The 23,930-nt window shown below is 43.3% G+C and overlaps 1 protein-coding gene across 1 annotated transcript in view; it reads right to left on the bottom strand.

Annotated features, from left to right (window-relative positions):
* Positions 1–1,021: 1,021 nt before the first annotated feature.
* Positions 1,022–23,930, bottom strand: part of STX5 (syntaxin 5) — a gene marked incomplete at its 5' end in the record, with an annotated part of 28,383 nt that continues 5,474 nt past the window's right edge. Inside the window, 6 exons of the mRNA XM_079707638.1 lie at positions 1,022–1,769; positions 22,313–22,434; positions 22,604–22,710; positions 23,182–23,263; positions 23,432–23,488; positions 23,567–23,683. Of these exons, the coding sequence (XP_079563764.1) occupies positions 1,610–1,769; positions 22,313–22,434; positions 22,604–22,710; positions 23,182–23,263; positions 23,432–23,488; positions 23,567–23,683 (645 nt within the window). The 3' untranslated portion in view covers positions 1,022–1,609. The remainder of the gene's footprint in view (positions 1,770–22,312; positions 22,435–22,603; positions 22,711–23,181; positions 23,264–23,431; positions 23,489–23,566; positions 23,684–23,930) is intronic.

The following is a 23,930-nucleotide window of genomic DNA, read 5'->3' as shown; positions in this document are numbered from 1 at the left end:
GCCTATAAAAAGAAATAGAAAACTAGAAGGTAAGCTCCAGGAGAGCAGGGACTTGACTAATTCATGGCTTTTTTCTCCAGCACCTGGCTCAGTACCATACCTAGTACGTAGCGGGAACTCAACAAATATTTATGAAATAAGCTTCCTATCTATGCGTTCCCCCAAAAAGAGTTGCAGAGTCAAATGAGAAAAACTGCATTTGTCAGGCTTTGGTCGTCTTCACAGACCACCCCACCCACCACCGATGTGCTGTGCTAAACCCACATCGTGGGTCAACTGGGCAGTGAAGGTGCAAGCAAGACCACCCCCTGAACACAGGCCAAGGGGAGAGGAAATATTAAAACACCAGGCCTAGGAAAGACCTGGGCTCTCCTAGACAAATCCCCCCCAAAGTGCTATGGGCAGCCCAGTGTATGGTGATTGTCCTCGCTATAGCTTGAGCTTCCTTTGGGTGTGTGAAATGGGGGAACTCCAGTGACCTCGGCATGATGTGGTCGTGGGTCCTGCTCAGGACTGACAAGCATATTGACCTCCCTGGAGGGTAGGTGTTCCAGGCAGGTCTCTACTTCATTCTCGTGTGACTAGCTTGGATTTGGTGAGGGGCTTCGAGGGGACCACGAGCCTCAGCTGGAGCTGCGAACAACCACTTCTCTTCACCTTTCACTCCTGGCAGCAGGCAGAACTCCTGCTTCATCCAGCCCAAGGAAAACGTGGGGCCAGCTGGTTGGAGGATCCAGATGAAACAGGTCCAAATACTTCTGGAGACGGTCCTGGAAGTTGCCACCCATCAGAGACCCACTCTGGGATCCTTCTCCCCCCTTTGAAGGGAAGTTTCCATGCTAAGTAAGTGCTGCTGCACTTGGATATCCCCTGCTGGAGACAGCTGTGTGCATGGAGCCCAAAGCCTGGCCCCTTGGGGCCATCAGCCCAACCCTTGCAGTTATAATATTGGGCAGTGGGCTCACTCCACTTGCTGCCTAGGCCTTTTGACGCTCCCACCCAAAAATGACGACATGGCTAGTGAGGCTGACAGTCTTGTTGTAATTGGGAGAAAACAGGCTGCAGCACATTTGGCAGATTCAGAGTCACCTGCAGCCAAAGTTGGGGTTATGCAGGCAGCCGAGGGGCTCAGGGCCCCCTGCCTCAATGGTGAAGAGAGGAAGAAGAGGTCAAATTCTAACCCAGATGGGAAAGTTGGTCCCTGGGCCAGTTTCACTTCCTTTCCTCACTCTCAGGAGGGTGGGGAAGGACATCACCTCCCCTTGCTGCCAAAGTTTCTTTTGCGACAGGCTGGGGAGGGTTTATAAAAATCTCCTAGTGGAGACAACCTGCGTGATGGGCCCCCCAGTTGGCCTCTGCTCCCTTCCAGCCACTTCACAGCAGAGTCCAAATCCAGAACCGTGTGTTTCATGGGTTGGAGGGTGGTGAGGGGAGGACAGGGTGGCCAGAGGAAAGGAGTGGGGGATTGGGGGCAGTGGCCATTCTTAGCAGTTCGAAGGAAACAGGGCCTTTCTCCCAAGCACCCTGCACAGGCTCAGTGGCAGCTCTGGCCACCTGCCCTCCCAGGAGGATTCCAAACCCCCATGGAGTGCCTCAGAGTGGAGAGGGTTCAGGCAAGGAAGACCACAAAGATGATGAAGAAGACAATGAGGATGAGGAAGATTTTGACCATAAGCCACCGGTTGGAGGTGACCGACTGGAAGTACTTGAGGATCTCCGAGTGGGCGGCCTCAACATCCAGCTGGGCTCCCAGCACGTTCTCGTCAATCCTGGGGATAGGGCCGGGAGGAGGGGAAAGAGAATGACACTGGATTAAAAAGAATGCTGTTGAAGTGTATTTTCTGCATGTTTATATATTTGTATTGATATACAGAAAAAGCTCTGGAAGGGTAATATAAACAAGTCTTGGGTGTGGTTTGAAAATCAACTCTGCAACTTATTAGCTTATGACCCTAAGCCAATCATTTAACCTCAAGTCTCATTTTCCTCAACTGCAAAGGAAGGAAAAATGAGGATAACACAAATCGTAAGTTTGTTGTCAGTCTTAAATGAGTTATATAAAGTGCCCAACCCATACTAAGAGGATCCAAAATGTTAGTTATATTTTTTTGCTCATTGGTATTTATTAATTTTTGTCTAATAAACAGTATTGCATTTGTAATAAGGGGGAAAAGTTCACAGACCATTATGGTAAGGAAACCCTGGTTCTGAGTGAGAAAGGAAGAAAAACTTGATGACGTGGACAGAAAGTCAAGGGATAAGAAAAGCCCTATATTAGGAGAACATGTCTCTCAGGATATAGAGAAGTTCTCAGAAGAATGGCAGTCTCTTGAGACACTGCTGAGTAAAGTCAAACATATCCCAGCTAATCTGAATATGCAGTCCTAAAAACCAAATATAAACCCTGGTCTTTGCAAAGGGAGTCGCTGGGAGCAGGCACCTGTGGGAGCTGTGAGGTCATAGAAGTTGGTGGAGCCTGGTAATCAAATAGGTAAGTGAGAGGAAAGGCTGGGCCAGTGGCTGCAAGCCCAAGGTCCTGGTAAGGTGGTCATGAGGACGGCGAGCTAATCTCTGTCCAAATACAGGAGCCTGGATTGTACATGGCTCCCTGTTTATGTCAGGGAGGCTAACTAAAGTATCAGGTTTCCTAGCTTTTGGCTATAACTACATTTTTCAGTGTGGATGCGTTTGTCATCTCATACCCAATTAAGCTCATTCATATTGGCAATTATAATGGCTTTGCTTAACAAAAATGGAAAAACAATGACTGCAATCTGGCATATAAAAGATTTTAAATGGGAGTCTGTGAATGAAATCTAATACAAGGAAAGAAATTACTATTATCCTATAGTAATTTTAAGACAGAAAACTTCTTTAAGGAAGAATGTCAGCTAATAAATATAGAAGGAATGAGCAAATTAGAAAATTACCATTTTGCAACACACACTCTCACAAACGAATCAGGCAAGGACCATCAGGGGGCTAAGGAACTGGAAATTCACAGGGACTCAAAGCATCACTCCACACATGACTCAGTCTGATGGTCACCACCTTGAACAAGTGGCCAAACTTGGTATCACCAATAAAAGAGATAACCTCATCAAGTGCCTACTGCTATGATCACCTGCATAGCCGGCCAAATACATGGAACTTAAATTTAATCATAGGGAAAACAGTGGACAAATAAACATGCAGGGCCTCGTACAAGACACTGGCCTCTTCAAAAAATAAGTATCACACACACAAAAAAAACAAAAGGCAGGCTAAAGAGACACAACAATCAAATGAAATGTATGAATGTTGCCTGAATCTTGAAGGAAAAAAGCTAAAAACTTTTTTTTTTTAGAACAGTTGGGGAAATTTGAATATGGACTGAGTACTGGATTGTGTTGGAGAATTGTTCATTTTCTTAGGCTTGATAATGGTATTGTGGCTGCTCAGGGGAATACCTATTTTTGGCAGATGCTTGCTGAAGTATCTGGGGATAAAATGTCATGATGTTTGCACCTACTTTTAAATGATTCAGAAAAAAAAAAAGGTGAGAGGAAGCAAATGTGATAAAATGTCAACAGTTGGTGAATCCAGGTGAAAGGAATATAGGTGTTCCTTATGCTATCCTCCCAACTTTTCTATAGTTTGAAAATTTTTAATTTACAAGTTGGAGGGAAAAGGAAAATGACTGAGTGACACTAGATCAGCAGTTTTTCTACCTTAGAAAAAAATAAGAATCACCTATTGAGCATCTCAAAAACGCAGATTCTTTTTCTTTTTCTTTTTTTCTGACAAGCCAAGTGACTTGTGGGATCTTAATTCCCCGACCAGGGATTGAACCTGAGCCCACAGCAGTGAAAGCGTGGAGTCCTAACCACGGGACCGCCAGGGAATTCCCTGGCGGTCCCGTGGTTAAGACTCAGCATTTTCATTGCTGTGAGCTGGGGTTTGATCCCTGGTTGGGGAACTAAGATCCCACATGCCACAAGGAGTGAGCAGAAAAAAAAAAAAGCAAATTCTTAGGTTTCACATTCAGAGATTCTAGGGTGGGGCCCAGGAAACTACAGACTGAGAACTTTGGACTAAATCAGTGGTTTCTCAAGAGGGTGCTCAAATCCAGATCCACTGGCATTTGCAGGAAGCAAACACAAGAATATCTGGGTCTATTTTAAAAATATCATCCTTTCAAAATTTCAATTTCTTTTTCATATCATTGCCCACAAATTTTCTCTCCTTTGTTATTTCCCTTTTATGTTTCAATCTACTGCCAGATTGCTTCTGAGCCACTCAACTGAAATTGCTGGCACTGATCCAATTAATCCAAGCCCCCCGATCCAAGTAATGCTTGAGGATCCTTAATTCACACTTCCTTTCTCAGGGGTACCAAGAAATAACGACCCCTTTCTCCCTAAAATCCTTTCCACCTCAGCTTCACATCTCTTTGCTTCTTTCTCTCATCTCCCTAAAACTTCCTCCTCTGTCTCTTGGACAGATTCTTCCCTTCACCACATATGCCTGGAATCCATGGGGAGCTGTCCTGTCCTTATTCTCACTTTACCCCTTGTCCCTGGGTAGTCTCATCTACCTCCATGGTCTCACCAAGAAGCTGCTGACTCCCAGTCCTTATCTCTAGCTTAGCCCTCTCTTCTGAGCATTAAGACCATGCATCTCTTGCCTCTCAGCTGTCCCAGAACAAACCTCATTCTCCTCACCCAGCACCTGTCTGCGGCCTCTTGCGTTCTCTCCCTATCCCCAGATCCAGGAGGACTAGCTCACAGGAGCAACGACAAATGTTTGCTAAACCAATGAACAAATGAGTACCAACACCGAAAAATACTTATGACACTTTTTCAAGGAAGACTAGAATGTAAAGTTGTATACATACTATAACTCTAACTTTTTTAAAAAAATAAAAGGCTTTCAGTTTTGTTGGCATGCGGGATTTTAGTTCCCTGTCCAGGGACGGAACCCATGCCCCCTGCAGTGGAAGTGTGGAGTCCTAACCACTGGACCGCCAGGGAATTCCCTAACTCTATTTAAAACACATATGCAGGGGCTTCCCTGGTGGCGCAGTGGTTAAGAATCCACCTGCCAATGCAGGGGACACGGGTTCGAGCCCTGGTCAGGGAAGATCCCACATGCCGCAGAGCAACTAAGCCCATGCGCCACAGCTGCTGAGCCTGTGCTCTAGAGCCTGCGAGCCACAACTACTGAGCCTGTGAGCCACAACTACTGGAGCCTGTGCACCTAGAGCCCGTGTTCCGCAGCAAGAGAAGCCACCGCGATGAGAAGCCTGCACACCACAACGAAGAGTAGCCCCCGCTCGCCACAACTAGAGAAAGCCCGCACGCAGCAACAAAGACCCAACGCAGCCAAAATAATAATAATAATAATAATAATAATAATAAATAAATTCTTAAAAAAACACATATGCATTGGGGAAAGAACACAAAGCTTTTATTGATACAAATCTGTTTCTTTGAATCTATAATATTCTAATATTCAAAATACACTGTAGGGCTTCCCTAGTGGCACAGTGGTTAAGAACCCGCCTGCCAATACAGGGGACACGGGTTCGAGCCCTGGTCCGGGAAGATCCCACATGCCGCGGAGCAACTAAGCCATGCGCCACAACTACTGAACCTGCGCTCTAGACCCCACAAGCCACAACCACTGAGCCCGCATGCCACAGCTACTGAAGCCCACACACCTACAGCCCGTGCTCCACAACAAGAGAAGCCACCACAATGAGAAGCCCACGAACCACAACGAAGAGTAGCCCCTGCTCGCAGCAACTAGAGCGCACACAGCAACAAAGACCCAATGCAACCAAAAAAACAAAAACAAAAACAAAAACAAAAACATTGTAGCCTGAGGAGCTCCAGTGTTTATGGCCTAACTCAGCAATTCAACTGAATTCCCTAGGTCTCAGTTGAACCAGATAAGAATCAGTCAATTCTCCTGGTTCTAGGATCAAGACTGCTGTCTTCACGGTACCGTTAAATTGCCCAATTAAATATGTGAGGCTGCTTAATGCATTGGTGTTGGGAAATCTGCTTTATACAAATGCAGGTGTTCACGCAGTTTCACTTGATCAACAACCAAGAGTACAAGCGCTCTGCTTGCTCGGTGCTGTGGGGAATAAAGAACATCCAGGCCTGGACATTGCCTGAAGGCATCAGAGCAAGTGGGCGGGAATGTATGAACCTGTGGATTCCTCAAAACTCCCACACCTCCTCTCCTTGATTCTCTCCACTAATGGCCTTTCTTCTTACCGAACTGAGAACATGGAAGTAGTCTGAAGAATTGGGCAAGGTAAAAAAAACAGGTTCCTGGCCTCACACTTGGAGATTCTGATTCCACAGATGTGAGTGCAGTGGACTGCCAGGAACCTTCATTTTTTTTTTTTCCAGGAGAAAAAATATTTTTAAATTAAGTATAGCTGATTTAAGATACTATAGTAGGGCTTCCCTGGTGGCACAGTGGTTGGGACTCTGCCTGCTAATGCAGGGGACACGGGTTCGAGCCCTGGTCTGGGAGGATCCCACATGCCGCGGAGCGACTAGGCCCGTGAGCCACAACTACTGAGCCTGCGCGTCTGGAGCCTGTGCTCCTGCAACAAGAGAGGCCGCAATAGTGAGAGGCCTGCGCACCGCGATGAAGAGTGGCCCCCACTTGCCACAACTAGAGAAAGCCCTCGCACAGAAACGAAGACCCAACACACACAAAAAAATAAATTAATTAATAAACTCCTACCAACAACATCTTCTTAAAAAAAAAAAAAGATACTATAGTAATTTCAGGTATAAAACATGGTGATTCAAAATTTTTATAGATTATACTCCATTTAAAGTTATTATAGGGCTTCCCTGGTGGTGCAGTGGTTGAGAGTCCGCCTGCCGATGCAGGATACACGGGTTTGTGCCCCGGTCCGGGAGGATCCCGCGTGCCGCGGAGCGGCTGGGCCTGTGAGCCGTGGCCGCTGGGCCTGTGCGTCCGGAGCCTGTGCTCCCCAGTGGGAGAGGCCCGCGGACCACAAAAAAAAAAAAAAAAAAAAAAAAAAGTTATTATAAAATGTTGGCTATATCCCCTGTGCTGTAAAATATTTACATTCTTGTAGCTTATTTATTTTATATAAAGTTTTTATCTCTTAAACCCCTCACCCTATCTTGCCCCTCTCCCTTCCCTCTCCCCATCAGTAACCACTAGTTTGTTCCCTATATCTGTGAATTTGTTTCTGTTTTGTTACATTCATTCATTTTTCTTTCCATTTTTTTAATTGACATATTGTTGATTTACAATATTGTTTTAGATGTACAACATAGTGATTCACAATTTTTAAAAGTTATACTCCAACTACAGTTATAAAATATTGGCTATATTGTCTGAACTGTACAATATATCCTGGTAGCTTATTTTATACACAGTAGTCTGTACCTCTTAATCCCCCACCCGCATGTTGCCCCTCCCCCTTCACTCTCCCCACTGGTAACCAGTAGTTTGTTCTTTATATCTGAGTGTGTCTCTTTTTTGTCATATTCAGTAGTTTGTCTTATTTTTTAGATTCCACATATAAGTGATATTATACAATATTTGTCTTTGACTTATTTCACTAAGCATAATACACTCCAAGCCTATTCATTGTTGCAAGAGTTGCTGCAGATGGCAAGAGTTCATTCTTTTTATGGCTCAGCAGTATTCCATTGTATACATATATGCCATCTTCCTTATCCATTCACCTGTTGATGGACACCTAGGACGTTTCCATATCTTGGCTATTCTACTATTCTAAATAGTGGTGCTGTTAACATTGGGGTGAATGTATCTTTTCAAATTTGTGTTTTCATTTTCTTTGGATATATACCCAGGACTGAAGTGGAACTGCTGGACCATATGGTCGTTCTAATATTTTTACTTTTTTGAAGAAACTCCATACTGTTTCCCACAGTGGCTGCACCAATTTACATTCCCACCAACAGTGCACAAGGGTTCCCTTTTCTCCATATCCTTACCACCATTTGTTATTTGTGGTCTTTTTGATGATAGCCAGTCTGACAGGTGTGAGATGATTATCTTATTGTGGTTTTGACTTGCATGTCTCTAATGATTAACAATGTGGAGCAGCTTTTCATGTGCCTGTTGGCCATCTGTATGTCTTCTTTGGAAAATGTCTATTCAGGTCTTCTGCCTTTTTTTTTTTTTTTTTTTGGCCGTGCTGTTCGGCTTACAGGATCCCAGTTCCCTGACCAGGGATCGAACCTGTGCCTCCTGAATTGGGAGCACAGAGTCTTAACCACTGGACCTCCAGGGAAGTCCCTCTACTCACTTTTTGATCGGGTTGTTTGATTTTTTCATGTTGAGTTGTATGAGCTATTTATACATTTTGTAAATTAACCCATCAGTCATATCATTTGCAAATATCTTCTATTTTGGTAAGCTATCTTTTTGTTTTGTCGATGGTTTCCTTTGCTCTGCAACCTTGATTTGGTCTCATTTGTTTATTTTTGGTTTTGTGTCCTTTGCTTTAGGAGACGGATGCAAAAAATATTGCTATGATTTATGTCAAAGAGTGTTCTGCCTCTGTTTTCTTCTAGGAATTTTATGGTTTCTGGTCTCACATTTAGGGTCTTTAATCCACTTTTACTTTTTTTTTTTTTTTTTTTAATGCACTGTGTGGCTTGTGGGATCTTAGTTCCCTGACCCGGGCCCCTGGCAGTGGAAGCGCAGAGTCCTAACCACTGGACCACCAGGGAATTCCCACACTTTGAGTTTACTTTTGTATATGGTGTGAGAAAATGCTCCAAATTCATTCTTTCACATGTAACTGTCTGGTTTTCCCAGCACCACTTACTGAAGAGACTGTCTCTTCCCCATTGCATATTGATGCTTCCTGTGTCATAGATTAATTGACCATAAGTGCATGGGTTTATTTCTGGGCTTTCTATTCTGTTTCATTGATGTGTCTGTTTCTGTTTCAGTACCATAGTGTTTTGATTACTGTAGCTTTGGTACAGTCTGAAGACAGGGAGCATGACAACTCAAGCTCTGTTCATCTTTCTCAAAATTGTTTTGGATATTGCAAGTCTTTTGTGTCTCCACAAAAGACTAAATGCCATTACTTCACAGGTGAATTATATCAAACATTTAGAGAAGAGCTAACACCCATCCTTCTCAAACTCTTCCAAAAAATTGCAGAGGAAGGAACACTCCCAAACTCATTCTATGAGGCCACCATCACCCTGATACCAAAACCAGACAAAGATACTACAAAAAAAGAAAATTACACACCAATATCACTCATGAATATAGATGCAAAAATGCTCAACAAAATACTAGCAAGTAGAATCCAACAACACATTAAAAGGATCATACACCATGATCAAGTGGGATTTATCCCAGGGATGCAAGGATTCTTCAATACACGCAAATCAATCAATGTGATACACCATATTAACAAATTGAAGAATAAAAATCATATGATCATCTCAATAGATGCAGAAAAAGCTTCTGACAAAATTCAACACCCATTTATGACTCGTGAATTTGTTTTTATTTTTATTGGGCTATAGGGGATGGATTGGGAAATATCTCTGTAAGTTATGCCCTACTAGGGAAATGTCCATTCTAATTTTCCTGGGATAGCTTTCGGAGTTTTTTCTTTTTCTTGGAGCTGCTGCTCTTGCTGGCAGCAGCCTCTTCAGGTCCACTGCTGACAGGCTCCTCCTTGGAAGAGAATTTCCTTTTTTTCTTGGGGACCCTCTTGTTTCCTGACTCTTCAGGGTCACTATCTGGTTCCTCTTTGGGGAAAGATTTCTTCCTCTTGTTAAGACTTACACTGCCAGCTGTCTCTTCAAGATCACTAACCAGCTCCTCCTTGGAAAAAGATTTCTTTTTTTTGGGTTTGGAGGAGACAGATGCAACACCCATTTATGATAAAAACTCTCCAGAAAGTGGGCATAGAGGGAACCTACCTCAACATAATAAAGGCCATATACGACAAACCCACAGGAAACATCATTCTCAATGGTGAAAAACTGAAAGCATTTCCTCTAAGATCAGGAACAAGACAAGGATGTCCACTCTCACCACTATTATTCAACATAGTTTTGGAAGTCCTAGCCACGGCAATCAGAGAAGAAAAATAAATAAAAGGAACACAAATTGGAAAAGAAGAAATAAAACTGTCACTGTTTGCAGATGACATGATACTATACATAGAGAATCCTAAAGATGCCACCAGAAAACTACTAGAGCTAATCAATGAATTTAGTAAAGTTTCAGGATACAAAATTAATGCACAGAAATCTCTTGCATTCCTATACACTAATGATGAAAAATGTGAAAGAGAAATTAAGGAAACACTCCCATTTACCATTGCAAGAAAAAGAATAAAATACCTAGGAATAAACCTACCTACGGAGACAAAAGACCTGTAGGCAGAAAACTATAAGACACTGATGAAAGAAATTAAAGATGATACCAACAGATGGAGAGATATGCCATGTTCTTGGATTGGAAGAATCAATATTGTGAAAATGACTATACTACCCAAAGCAACCTACAGATTCAGTGCAATCCCTATCAAATTACCAATGGCATTTTTACGGAACTAGAACAAAAAATCTTAAAATTTGTATGGAGACACAAAAGACCCCAAATAGCCAAAGCAGTCTTGAGGGAAAAAAATGGAGCTGGAGGAATCAGACTCCCTGACTTCAGACTATACTACAAAGCTACAGTAATCAAGACAATATGGGGGCTTCCCTGGTGGCACAGTGGTTGAGAGTCTGCCTGCCAATGCAGGGGATGCGGGTTCGTGCCCTGGTCTAGGAAGATCCCACATGCCACGGAGTGGCTAGGCCCGTGAGCCATGGCTGCTGAGCCTGCATGTCCGGAGCCTGTGCTCTGCAACGGGAGAGGCCACAACAGTGAGAGGCCCACGTACCGCAAAAAAAAAAGGAAAAAAAAGAAAAAAAAAAAAGACAATATGGTACTGGCACAAAAACAGAAACATAGATCAATGGAACAAGACAGAAAGCCCGGAGATAAACCCACACACCTATGGTCAACTAATCTATGACAAAGGAGGCACGGATATACAATGGAGAAAAGACAGTCTCTTCAATAAGTGGTGCTGGGAAAACTGGACAGCTACATATAAAAGAATGAAATTAGAACACTCCTTAACACCATACTCAAAATGGATTAGAGAGCTAAATGTAAAACCGGACATTATAAAACTCTTAGAGGAAAACATAGGAAGAACACTCTTTGACATAAAGCACAGCAAGATCTTTTTTGATCCACCTCCTAGAGTAATGGAAATAAAAACAAAAATAAACAAATGGGACCTAATGAAATTTCAAAGCTTTTGCACAGCAAAGGAAACCATAAACAAGACGAAAAGAGAACACTCAGAATGGGGAAAATATTTGCAAACGAATCAATGGACAAAGGATTATCTCCAAAATGTATCAACAGCTCATGCAGCTCAACATTAAAAAAACAAACAACCCAATCCAAAAATGGGCAGAGGCCTACATAGACATTTCTCCAAAGACATACAGATGGCCAAGAAGCACATGAAAAGCTGCTTAACATCACTAATTATTACAGAAAGGCAAATCAAAACTACAATGAGGTATCACCTCACACCAGTTAGAATGGGCATCATCAGAAAATCTACAAACAACAAATGCTGGAGAGGGTGTGGAGAAAAGGGAACCCTCTTGCACTGTTGGTGGGAATGTAAATTGATACAGCCACTATGGAGAACAGTATGGAGGTTCCTTAAAAAACTAAAAACAGAATTACCATATGATCCAGCAATCCCACTACTGGGCCTATACCCAGAGAAAACCATAATTCAAAAAGACACATGCACCCCAATGTTCATTGCAGCACTATTTACAATAGCCAGGTTATGGAAGCAACCTAAATGTCCACCGACAGACGAATGGATAAAGAAGATGTGGTACATATATACAGTGGAATATTACTCGGCCATAAAAAGGAATGAAACTGGGTCTTTTGTTGAGACGTGGATGGATCTAGAGACTGTCATACAGAGTGAAGTAAGTCAGAAAGAGAAAAACAAATATCGTATATTAACGCGTATATGTGGAACCTAGAAAAATGGTACAGATGAACCAGTTTGCAGGGCAGAAATTGAGACACAGATGTAGAGAACAAACGTATGGACACCAAGGGGGGAAAACGGCGGGGGGCTGGGAGGGGGGGTGATGAATTGGGAGATTGGGATTGACATGTATACACTGATGTGTATAAAATTGATGACTAATAAGAACATGCTGTATAAAAAAATAAAATTCAAAAAACAAAAGACTAGGGCTTCCCTGGTGGCGCAGTGGTTGAGAGTCTGCCTGCCAATGCAGGGGACACAGGTTCGTGCCCCGGTCTGGGAAGATCCCACACGCTGCAGAGCGGTTGGGCCTGTGAGCCATGGCCGCTGAGCCTGTGCGTCCGGAGCCTGTGCTCCGCAACGGGAGAGGCCACAACAGTGAGAGGCCCGTGTACCACAAAAAAAAAAAAAAAAAAAAAAAAAAAAAAAAGACTAAATGCCATTAGTATTTTGATAGGGATTGCACTGAATCTGTAGATTGCCTTGGGTAGTATGGTCATTTTAATAGTATTAATTCTTCAAATCCAAGAACATGGAATATTGTTCCATCTGTTTGTGTCCTCTTCAATTTCTTTCATCAGTGTCTTATAGTTTTTGAAGTACAGGTCTTTTACTGCCTTAGATTTATTCCTTTTCTTTTTGATGCGATTGTAAATGAGTTTCCTTAATTTCTCTTTCTGATAGTTTGTTGTTGGTGTATAGAAATTCAACAGATTTCTGTGTATTAATTTTGTATCCTGCAACTTTACTGAATTTATTGATGAGCTCTAGTAGCTTTTTGGTGGCATCTTCAGGGTTTTCTATGTAACATGTCGTTTGCAGTGACAGTTTTACTTCTTCCTTTACAATCTGGATTCCTTTCTTTTTCTTCTGATTGCTGTGGATACAACTTCCAATACTATGCTGAATAAAAGTGGTGAGAGTGGGTGTCCTTGTTCCTGATCTCGAGGATATGCTTTCAGCTTTCCACTGCTGAGTATGATGTTAGCTGTGGGCTTATCATATATGGCCTTTATTATGTTGAGGCATGTTCCGCCCACTTTGTGAAGAGTTTTTATCATAAATGGATGTTGAATTTTGTCAAAAGCTTTATCTGCACCTATTGAAATGATCTATAATTTTTATTCTTCAATTTGTTAATGTGGTATATCACACTGATTTGTGGATTGAAACATCCTTGCATCCCTGGAATAAGCTCCCAGTTGATCATGGTGTGTATTTTTAATGTATTGGTGCATTCAGTCTGCTAATATTTTGTTGAGGATTTTTGTATCTATGTTCATCAGTGATACTGGCCTGTAATTTTATTTTTTGTGATATCTTTGGTTTGGTATCAGGGTGATGCTGGCTTCATAGAATGAGTTTAGGATCACACCTTCCTCTGCAATTTTTTTGAATAGTTTGAGAAGGATAGGTGTTAACTCTTCTCTAAACATTTGGTAGAATTCACCTGTGAAGTGATCTGGTCCTGGACTTTTGTTGGAAGTTTTTTTAAATTACTGATTCATTACCGGTAATTGGTCTGTTCATATTTTCTATTTCTTCCTAATTCATCTTGGGAGATTATACGTTTCTAGGAATTTGTTCTCTGCTTCTGGGTTGTCCATTTTATTGGCATATAGTTTTCATAGAAATCTCCTTTGATCCTTTGTATTTCTGTAGTATCAGTTGTAACTTCTCCTTTTTCTGATTTTATCGCCTTAGGCCCTCTCTTTTCTTCTTTTTTTTTTTTTTTTGCGGTACGTGGGCCTTTCACTGCTGTGGCCTCTCGTGCCGCGGAGCACAGGCTCCGGACGCGCAGGCTCAGCAGCCATGGCTCACGGGCCCAGCCGCTCTGCGGCATGTGGGATCTTCCCGGACTGGGGCATGAACCCGTGTCCCCTGCATCAGCAAGCAGACTCTGAACCGCTGCGCCACCAGGGAAGCCCTCTCTTTTCTTCTTGATAAGTTTGGCTAAAGGTTTATCAATCTTGTTTATCTCTTCTTACTTTCATTGATCTTTTCAATTTTTTTTAGTCTCTATTTATTTCTGCCCTAATCTTTATTACTTCTTTCCTCTACTAACTTTGGGTTTGTTTGTTCTTCGTTTTCTAGTTCCTTTAGGTGTAAGGGTAGGTTGTTTGAGATTTTTATTTCCTGAGGCAGGCTTCTATTGCTATAAACTTCCCTCTTAGAACTGCCGTTGCTGCATCCACAGATTTTGGATTATTGTTTTCATTTGGTCTCCAGATAATTTTTATTTCTTTTTTCATTTCTTCAGTGATCCATTGGTTGTTTAGCAGCATATTGTTCAGCCTCCACTTGTTAGTTTTTTTTGCAGTTTTCTTCTTGTATTTGATTTCTACTCTCATAGCACTGTGGCTGGAAAAGATGCTTGATATGATTTCAATTTTCTTAAATTTACTAACACTTGGTTTGTGGCCTAGCATGTAATATATCCTGGAGAATGTTCCATATGCACTTGAAAAGAATTTGTATTCTGCTGCTTTTGGAGGAATGTTCTCCATATAAACCCATTTGGTCTAATGTGTCACTTAAGGCCAGTGTTTCCTTATTAACTTCTTGTCTGATGTGTCCATTAATATAAGTGAGATATTAAGGTTCCCTACTATTATTTAGTGTCAGTTTCTTCCTTTATGTCTGTTAATATTTGCTTTATATATTCAGGTGTTCCTATGTCTGGATGCATGTATGTTTACAATTGTTGTATCTTCTTACTGGATTGATCCCTTGATCATTACATAATGTCCTTCTTTGTCTCTCGTTACAGTCTTTGTTTTAAAGTCTGTTTTGTATGATATAAGTATTGCTACCCAGGTTTCTTTTGATTTCCATCTGCACGGAACACCTTTTTCCATCCCCTCACTTTCAGTCTGTGTGTGTGTCTTTAGATCTGAAGTGAGTCATATATAGGCAGCATATATATGGGTCTTGTTTTTGTATCCATTCAGGCACTCTATGTCTTTTGATTGGGGCACTTAGTCCATTTACATTTAAAGTAATTATTGATAGGTATGTACTTATTGCCATTTCGTTAGTTGTTTGGGGGTTGTTTTTGTAGTTCTTTTTGTTCCTTTCTTCTTTTGTTCTCTTCCCTTATGATGTGATAACTATCTTTGGTGTTATGTTTGAATTCTTTTCTCTTTTTTGTATATCTATTATAGATTTTTGGTTTATGGTTACCATGAGGTTTATATATAGCAATCTATATATATATATGTGGTTATTTTAAGTTGCTGATCTCTTAAGTTCAAATGTATTTTTACTCCCCTCCCCCCCAGTTAGTTTTTGACATCATATTTTACAACTTTTTGTTTTGTGTACCCCTTACTTACTTATTGTAGATATGGGTGATTTTACTGTCTTTTTTTGTGTGTGTGTGGTACGCGGGCCTCTCACTGCTGTGGCTTCTCCTGCTGCAGAGCACAGGCTCCAGATGTGCAGGCCCAGTGGCCATGGCCCACGGGCCCAGCCGCTCCGTGGCATGTGGGATCTTCCCGGACCGGGTCATGAACCCGTGTCCCCTGCATCGGCAGGCGGACCCTCAACCACTGCGCCACCAGGGAAGCCTTTTCTAGTGTATTTTTCATTTCAGTTATTTTCATCCGTTTGGTTCTTCCCTACATCTTCTATCTTCTCTCTGTTAATCTTCTCGCTATGTTCATCCATTCTTCTCCCAAGTTCCTTGATCATCTTTATGATCATGACCTTCAACTCTTTATCAGGTAGTTTGCCTATCTCCACTTCACTTAGTTCTTCTTCTGGGGTCTTAACTTGTTCCTTTGATTGGAACATGCTCCTCTGTTGCTTCATTTTGCCCAATTTGCTGTTTTTATTTCTGTGTACCTGGTAGGTTCGTTATGTTTCCTGACCTTAGAGAAATGGCCTTTCGTAGGAGATGTCCTATGCATCCCAGCAGTTCACTTCCCTCTGGTCACCACAGCTATATGCTCTAGGGCTGCCCCATATTGTGTGGGCCCTTCTGCTGTGGTGGGGCTGACTAGGCGTAGGTGGCCCAGTAGGCGTGGCTGGCCCCTGGTCTGGTTAGGCTCTGCCTTGTGCAATGGCTGCCAGCCACTGGTTGGCAAGATCTTCATTTTTTATAAGCTCTATAGGGGGTTCCTATGAACATCCAGGTTTGGAAACCAATGGTTAAAAGGATGTTTGTTTATTTATTCAACTACTAGGTGCTGAGTCCCAGGCATTTACACAGTGCCATGAGTTCAGCTGTCTTGGTCCCTCCCCCCAGCATCTGCTTTCCCAGCTCTCACCAGCTCGTCTCAAAGCCAAGTCCTCTACTTATCCACTGGATCCCACTTCCTCTCACCTTCTCAAGGACATAACTTTAAGATTCTTCCCCCTGCCTGCTATATTATCAATTTTTATTTCTCTGCTGGATCATTCCCATTAGAATACAAACATATGGAGCTTCCCTGGTGGCACAGTAGTTGAGAATCTGCCTGCCAATGCTGGGGACATGGGTTCAATCCCTAGTCTGGGAAGATTCCACGTGCCGCGGAGCAACTAAGCCCGTGTGCCACAACTACTGAGCCTGTGCTCTACAGCCTGTGTGCCACAGCTACTTAGCCGCATATCACAACTACTGAAGCCCATGCGCCTAGAGCCCGTGCTCCGCAACGAGAAGCCACCGCAATGAGAAGCCTGCACACCACAACGAAGAGTAGCCTCTGCTCACCGCAACTAGAGAAAGCCCATGCACAGCAATGAAGACCCAATGCGGCCAAAAATAAATAAATTTATTTAAAAAAAAAAAGAATACAAACATACTTTTATTTTCTCCCATTCTTTAAAAAAACAAAACAAAAACCTCTTGTCTTCCACTGGACAAACTGGGAACAATCTGAACATTGAAAATAATCACTATCCTAACTAATTGTAATATAAAACATAAATAAAAACCTTAAGCCCATAATGATACTCAAAAACAAGAAAGAATTAAAACAAAACAAAAAACCTCCTTGGTCACTACTATGGCACCTACTTCATAACTATTTACTCTGGAAATACAGGAAAATAATTAAGGTTTATCCAGCCTGATTAAGATGAACTTCAGCTCATGAAGTTAATAAAGGAAAGCTCTTCTTTACAGAAAAAACACACCCAAATTAGATTAATTGATTCAGACCAGACAAGCATCATAACTGGCTACTAGAAGCATTAGGTTAAAGGTTTTTTGGGAAGAGGGTATCCCATAAATCACTTGCTGACTGCAAAGAAGAAAATGTACTTTTAAAAGGAGAGATTAAAAAATAATAATAAATAAATAAATAAATAAATAAATAAAAGGAGAGATGATCTGTTACCACCTTAATCAAGTGATCAAATTTGTTCTAGATAATATAGGGTCAATCTGACATTAAATGCCTCCTAATGAGATGTAATTTGTTGAGATATATATACATCTCAACAAAATAAATATATAGTTATAGTTGATTTTTTTTGGGCTGTGCCACGTGGCTTGTAGGATTTTAGTTCTCCAACGAGGGATCAAACCCAGGCCCTTGGCAGTGAAAGTGCTGAGTCCTAACCACTGGACCACCAGGGAATTCCTATAGTTGATTATATATATGCATACATATATATTCCTAGAAGAAGAAAACAGAAAGAGGCAGAAAAAAAATCTTGAAGAAATAATGGTCAAATATTCCCTAAACTTCGTGAAAGACATAAATTTACATATTCAAGAAGCTCAGAGAACCCCAAGCAGCATAAATTCAAAGAAGGGGCTTCCCTGGTGGCGCAGTGGTTAAGAATACTCCTGTCAAGCAGGGGACACGGGTTCGAGCCCTGGACCGGGAAGATCCTACATGCCGTGGAACAACTAAGCCCGTGTGCCACAACTACTGAGCCTGAGCTCTAGAGCCCGCAAGCCACAACTACTAAAGCCTGTGCTCATAGAGCCCCTGCTCCACAACAAGAGAAGCCAGGACAATGAGAAGCCTGCACACCGCAACGAAGAGTAGCCTGCACTCGCCACAACTAGAGAAAGCCCGCACACAGCAACAAAGACCCAACACAGCCCCAAATAAGTAAGTAAATAAATAAATAAATTCAAAGGAGACCACATCTAAGTACATAAACCATCAACTGTGAAAATCCAAATATAAGAAAAGAAGTGTTAAAAAGCAGCCAGGGACTCCCCTGGTGGCGCAGTGGTTAAGAATCCACCTGCCAACGCAGGGGACATGGGTTTGAGCCCTGGTCCAGGAAGATCCCACATGCTGCGGAGCAACTAAGCCCATGCACCACAACTATTGAGCCTGCGCTCTAGAGCCCGCAAGCCACAACTTATGAAGCCCGCGTGCCTAGAGCCCATGCTATGCAACAACAGAAGCCACCACAGTGAGAAGCTGGCACACCACAGCGAAGAGCAACCCCTGTTTGCCACAACTAGAGAAAGCCCGCGCGGCAACGAAGACCCAGCGCAGCCAAAAATAAATAAATAAATTTATTTAAAAAAAAAAGAAAAGTAAAAGAGGGCTTCCCAGGTGGCGCAGCAGTAAAGAATCCGCCTGCCAATGCAGGGCACACATGTTTGAGCCCTGGTCCAGGAAGATCCCACATGCTGCGGAGCAACTAAGCCCATGCACCACAACTATTGAGCCTGCGCTCTAGAGCCCGCAAGCCACAACTTATGAAGCCCATGTGCCACAACTACTGAAGCCCACACGCCACAACTATTGAGCCTGCGCTCTAGAGCCCGCAAGCCACAACTTATGAAGCCCATGTGCCACAACTACTGAAGCCCACACGCCTAGAGCCCATGCTCCACAACAAGAGAAGCCACTGCAATGAGAAGCCCGTGCACTGCAACAAAGAGTAGCCCCTGCTCTCAGCAACTAGACAAAACCTGTGTGCAGCAGTGAAGACCCAATGCAGCCAAAAGTTAAATAAATGAATAAATAAATTTATTTTTTAAAAAAGTAAAAGAATTTGTCATAAGCAGAACTGCACTACAAAAAGTACGAAGGAAAAATTTCCAGGTTAAAGGGAAGTGATGGAAACTGGATATTCGGGAAGAAATGAAGAGCACTGGAAACAGTAAATATACGAGTAAGTATAAAAGACTATTTTTTCCTCCTAATTTCTGTAAGATAAAAATTATATGATTATATTGTGGAGTTTATAAACTATGTAGATGCAACAAATATGACAACTATAGCATAAAAGATGGAGAAGAGGGTTGCAAAGTTTTCACATTTTATATGAAGCTGACTGTGAAAAGTTAATGATGCATATTGTAATCCCTAGAGCAACCACTGGAAAAAAAAAAGCAATTACATATAGCTAAAATAACAACAGACAAATTCAAATGGAATTAAAAAAATTTTTTCAACTGTTCAAAAGACAGGAAAGAAGGAAGAGAGGAACAAAAAACAGAAGGGAAAAACAGAAAAAAAAAAAGTAAAATGGTAGACCTAAATCCAACCTTAGCAAAAATTATTAACTATTAATGAACTAAACACTCCAATTAAATTCTCAGCTCTCATCTTGCTTAGCCTATAAGCAAAATTTGTCACAGCTGATTATTCTTTCCCTGAATCATTTTCTTCTCCTGGCTCCTAGGACACCACATTCATTTATTTTTCTTCCTACCTCACAAGCTGTGCTCCTGTTCAGTGCCCTCCCTCAGAACTGAGAACTGAGTCCAGAAATAGCCCTGGGACTCAGTGCTTGATCCTCTTCTTTCTTAGAACTCCCTTGGCCTAGTTTCAAAGTCCAATTCTGCCCACTCTTGGCCCAGACCTGTCTCAACTCCTTATATCTACTGGCCTGTTCACTATCTCCACCCAGATGTCTAACAAACAACTGTCCACCTCGTCGGACGTGTCCAACACAACTTATTTTGCCCAAAATCTACTCTACCCTGAGTAACCAGCCCTATTTCAAGTGAAGAGCATGAATCCCTTTGATTGCTCACATCAAAAGCCTGGAGTTATCATAAACTCCTCTTTTTCTCTCATACCCTGCATTCAGTTCATCAAGTAATTGATCCTATTGGTTCTACCTCCAAAATACATCCAGAGTGCAACTACTACTCATACAACCTTGGTCCCGGCTACCATCACCTCTTGCCTAGATTACTGAACAGGCCTCTGCATCCATCTCCCTGCTTCTATCCTAGGTCTTTACAATCTGTTCTGAGTACAGCAACCAAATGATTCTTTTAAAATAGAAGTCAGAGGGAATTCCCTAGCAGTTCAGTGGTTAGGACTTGGCGCTTTCACTGCGGTGGCCTGGTTCAATCCCTGGTCAAGGAACTAAGATCCCACAAGCCACGCAGTGTGGCCCCAAAAATAAATAAAACAGAAGTCAGATAGTATAACCGTTCATCAAAACCCTGCAGTGGCTCCCCATGTCACTCAGAGTAAACGCTAAATCCTCACACTGGCTTTATTTATATATTTATTTTTATTTTAATTTTTTTGGCGGTACGCGGGCCTCTCACTGTTGTGGCCTCTCCCGTTGCGGAGCACAGGCTCAGCGGCCATGGCGCACGGGCCCAGCCGCTCCGCGGCATGTGGGATCCTCCCGGACCGGGGCACGAACCCGTGTGCCCTGCATTGGCAGGCAGATTCTTAACCACTGTGCCACCAGGGAAGCCCCTCTCACACTGGCTTTAAAAGGCCCCACATGATCTGGTCTCCATTTCCCCTCTAACCTTACCCGGTACTACTCTCCTTCTCACCTGTCCCCAAATGCAGTGGCTTCTTTGCTGTCCTTTAACTCATCAGACATATTCTTGCCTGAAGGCCTTTACACTCGTTCTTCCCTCTGCCTGGTACTCTTCTCCATATATCAAAATGGCAAACTCCCTTACCTTCCCCTTGCTTGGATAGACGCCATCTTCTTAATAGGGCCTCTCTTAATAACCATCCTAGAACTCCTGATTAGTTTACCCTACTCTACTTTTATTTATGGATTTATCACTGGGCAAAAACATATACTGGACCACTTACTTATGTATATTTTAACTTATCTGTCTCCCCTACTGCAATGTATATTCCACAAGGGGAGGGTTCTTTGTCTCTTTCATTCTCGACTGTATCTCCATAACTGAATGAATGAACGCTAAGTGCCAAAGAGGAGGAGATAAAATGCCTCGTGCAGTAGCAGGGGGCACCAGGGGAGCAGAGAGGCCTTCCCGTGCGTGGGCTCTGCCTACCTCCCTCCAGTCTTATCCTGTACCTTTCTCTTCCTATTCATTGCTTTCCAGCTGCACTGGCCTTCTTGATTCTTTTTTTTTAATTTAAAAAAAAATTAATTAATTTATTTGGTTGTGTTGGGTCTTCCTTGCTGCACGCAGGCTTTCTCTAGTTGCATTGAGCAGGGGCTATTCTTCGTTGCAGTGCGCAGGATTCTCATTGCAGTGGTTTCTCTTGTTATGGAGCTCGGGCTTTAGGCGCGTGGGCTTCAGTAGTTGTGGCTCGCGGGCTCTAGAGCGCAGGCTCAGTAGTTGTGGTGCACGTGCTTAATTGCTCTGCGGCCTGTGGGATCTTCCTGGACCAGGGATCGAACCCGTGTCCCCTGCATTGGCAGGCGGATTCTTAACCACTGTGCCACCAGGGAAGTCCCTTGATTCTTTAATACAGCAAGACTGTCCCATCATAGGGCCTTTGCTCTAGCTGTCCACACTGCCTAGACAACTCTTACCCTCTCCTTTGAACGGTTGGATCCCTCTTCTTTGCATGGTTGGATCCTTCTTGTAGTTCATGTCTCTGCTTAAATATCAAGTCTTCAGAGCAGGCTTCCCTGCCACCCAATCTGATATACCTCCTCCATGACTTTCTGAACACCTCATCCTACTTTAATTCTCAGTATAGCCCTTATCAGTACCTGAAAATTTCTTCTCAATTCTTTTTAACAGTTGTCCTCACCCACACTATTAAATTCCATACTACAAAGTAAGCACAAAATAGACTTAACTGTGCTATTCATCACCATATCCCCAGCACCTAGGATAGTGCTTGACAAGGAACAGGTGCTCAATTAACACTTGTTGAGTGGATGGAGGCAGGTGAACTTGACCCTATGGGTGGACAGGATTCACTCTTCTCTTCCAAAGGGCATCAAGCTGTCCCTGGGGACCTTTAGGATGCCAATCCACAGGGAAGAGAAGGCTCCTGTTTTTGAAGTTAAGGGGAGAAAGAATCTCACCTCTGAATGGTTTCTTCCTGTTCCTTAACCATGTGTGCCAACTGCTGGAAGATGGAGCCCAGCTCAACAATTGTGGACTCAATATTCTGCATGGTGTCTGCCCGGCTCTGGATGTAGGAATCCTTCAGAGGAGAGACAGCATACATGAGCACTGGGAGCTTCTGCAGGGGAGGGCCTGCCTCTTCAGGACCCTCCAGTTTGCCATTCCACCCATGGCACATTCCAAACACTTGCTTGTGACCACAGAGGAAAACAGAGGAGCAACTCCTCCCAAGCTCAGAGCGTGGATACCTGCTCATCAATGAGCTGCAGTTGCTGGCTGGTCCTAGAGTCCATCATGTCAATGGCCACGTCCCCAGAGGCTCGAGACTCTGCCCCCAAAACCACAGCACCGCCCCCTGGGGGAAGAAAGAAGACATGGCACTTCTTAGTGGTTAAAAGGTTCAAAGCCCACATGCTCTGGATTTGAATCCCAGCTCTGGCACTTACTAGCCTTGTGACCCTGGACAAGTCATTTAACCTCTCTGAGCCTCAGTTTCCTCACCTGTAAAATGGGGGATAATAATAGTTGCTTTCTCAAAAGGTGGTTGTGAAAATTAAATGACAGAATGGGAATACAACGAGTAAGTGCAAAAAAAATTAGAAACTGTCATTCTTCTGAACATGATTGAGTTCACCCCCAACACTGAGAATGCTGGAGACTAGGTGTGGATCATAAATCCCAGCAATCAGGTCTGACCTCTGAGAGACAAAGCCTAGCAACCTCCTTGGCCCTCCATTCTCCTACCCAACCCCTGCCTTTGGAAGATACCAGAACCAGAGTAACTAAGCCTTATCCCTCAGGGCTCCCTGTATTGCCTGTGACTTACCTAGGTGGTTGGGGGCAAGGGGCAGGGCTGACACGGGTGCCCGGGAGAACTGCTCCCGCCGGCTCCTCTGCTGCTTCAGGTTCTAGGGTTGGGGAAGAAATGCAAAGGTCCTGAGGCCGCTGGAAAGTGGGCACATTGAAGAGATTCCTCCTGTGACCCTGTTGCCCTTGCCCTTCCACTTGTCCCCTTCCCACTTCCCTCTGGGGCCCTCACCCCTGATTCCTATCCCTCCTACACAGAGTCTTCTCACCTCTGTCCTCACTTCTAAAACTGATTTGAAGTCATTGGACATGGAGGCCAGTTTTGACTGAAAGAAAAGGAGAGAAGGTCAGCCAGAGAAGACAACGCCTTCCTCCCTTCTGCCTCCCCCTCTCCCGGGTCCCACCTGCAGGGAGACCACGATGGTGTTGGAATGGGTTTGCAGGTGCCGGCCGCTCTGGCTGCCCTTGGCTCTCACGAAATCTTGAAGCTGGGCGATTTGTTTGTTAAGGCTATTGATGTCCTGGTGAAAGAGCCAACAGAAAAACTGAGTATCAACCATGGGGTCCTCAGCCAGCATCTCTCCCACATGGGCATCTCTGGCAGGGATGGCAGGGTGGACATGACTAGCAGGGGTGATGGTATCTTGGACAGACCAGAAGGGCCTGCTGGGATAGTCCAAGCTCTGGAGTTTGCTCAGGCTCAGTGCCTGCGGGGTAGAGCCAGAAAGAGGTGAAATATGGCCCCGTCCATTCGTAAAGACCTGAGGT

The sequence above is a fragment of the Hyperoodon ampullatus genome (assembly GCF_949752795.1).
Source record: "Hyperoodon ampullatus genome assembly, chromosome: 7".
NCBI classification, from domain to species: Eukaryota; Metazoa; Chordata; class Mammalia; order Artiodactyla; family Ziphiidae; genus Hyperoodon; species Hyperoodon ampullatus.
The sequence above is the reverse complement of the archived record's forward strand: the minus strand, read 5'-3'. Positions and strand labels throughout refer to the sequence as shown.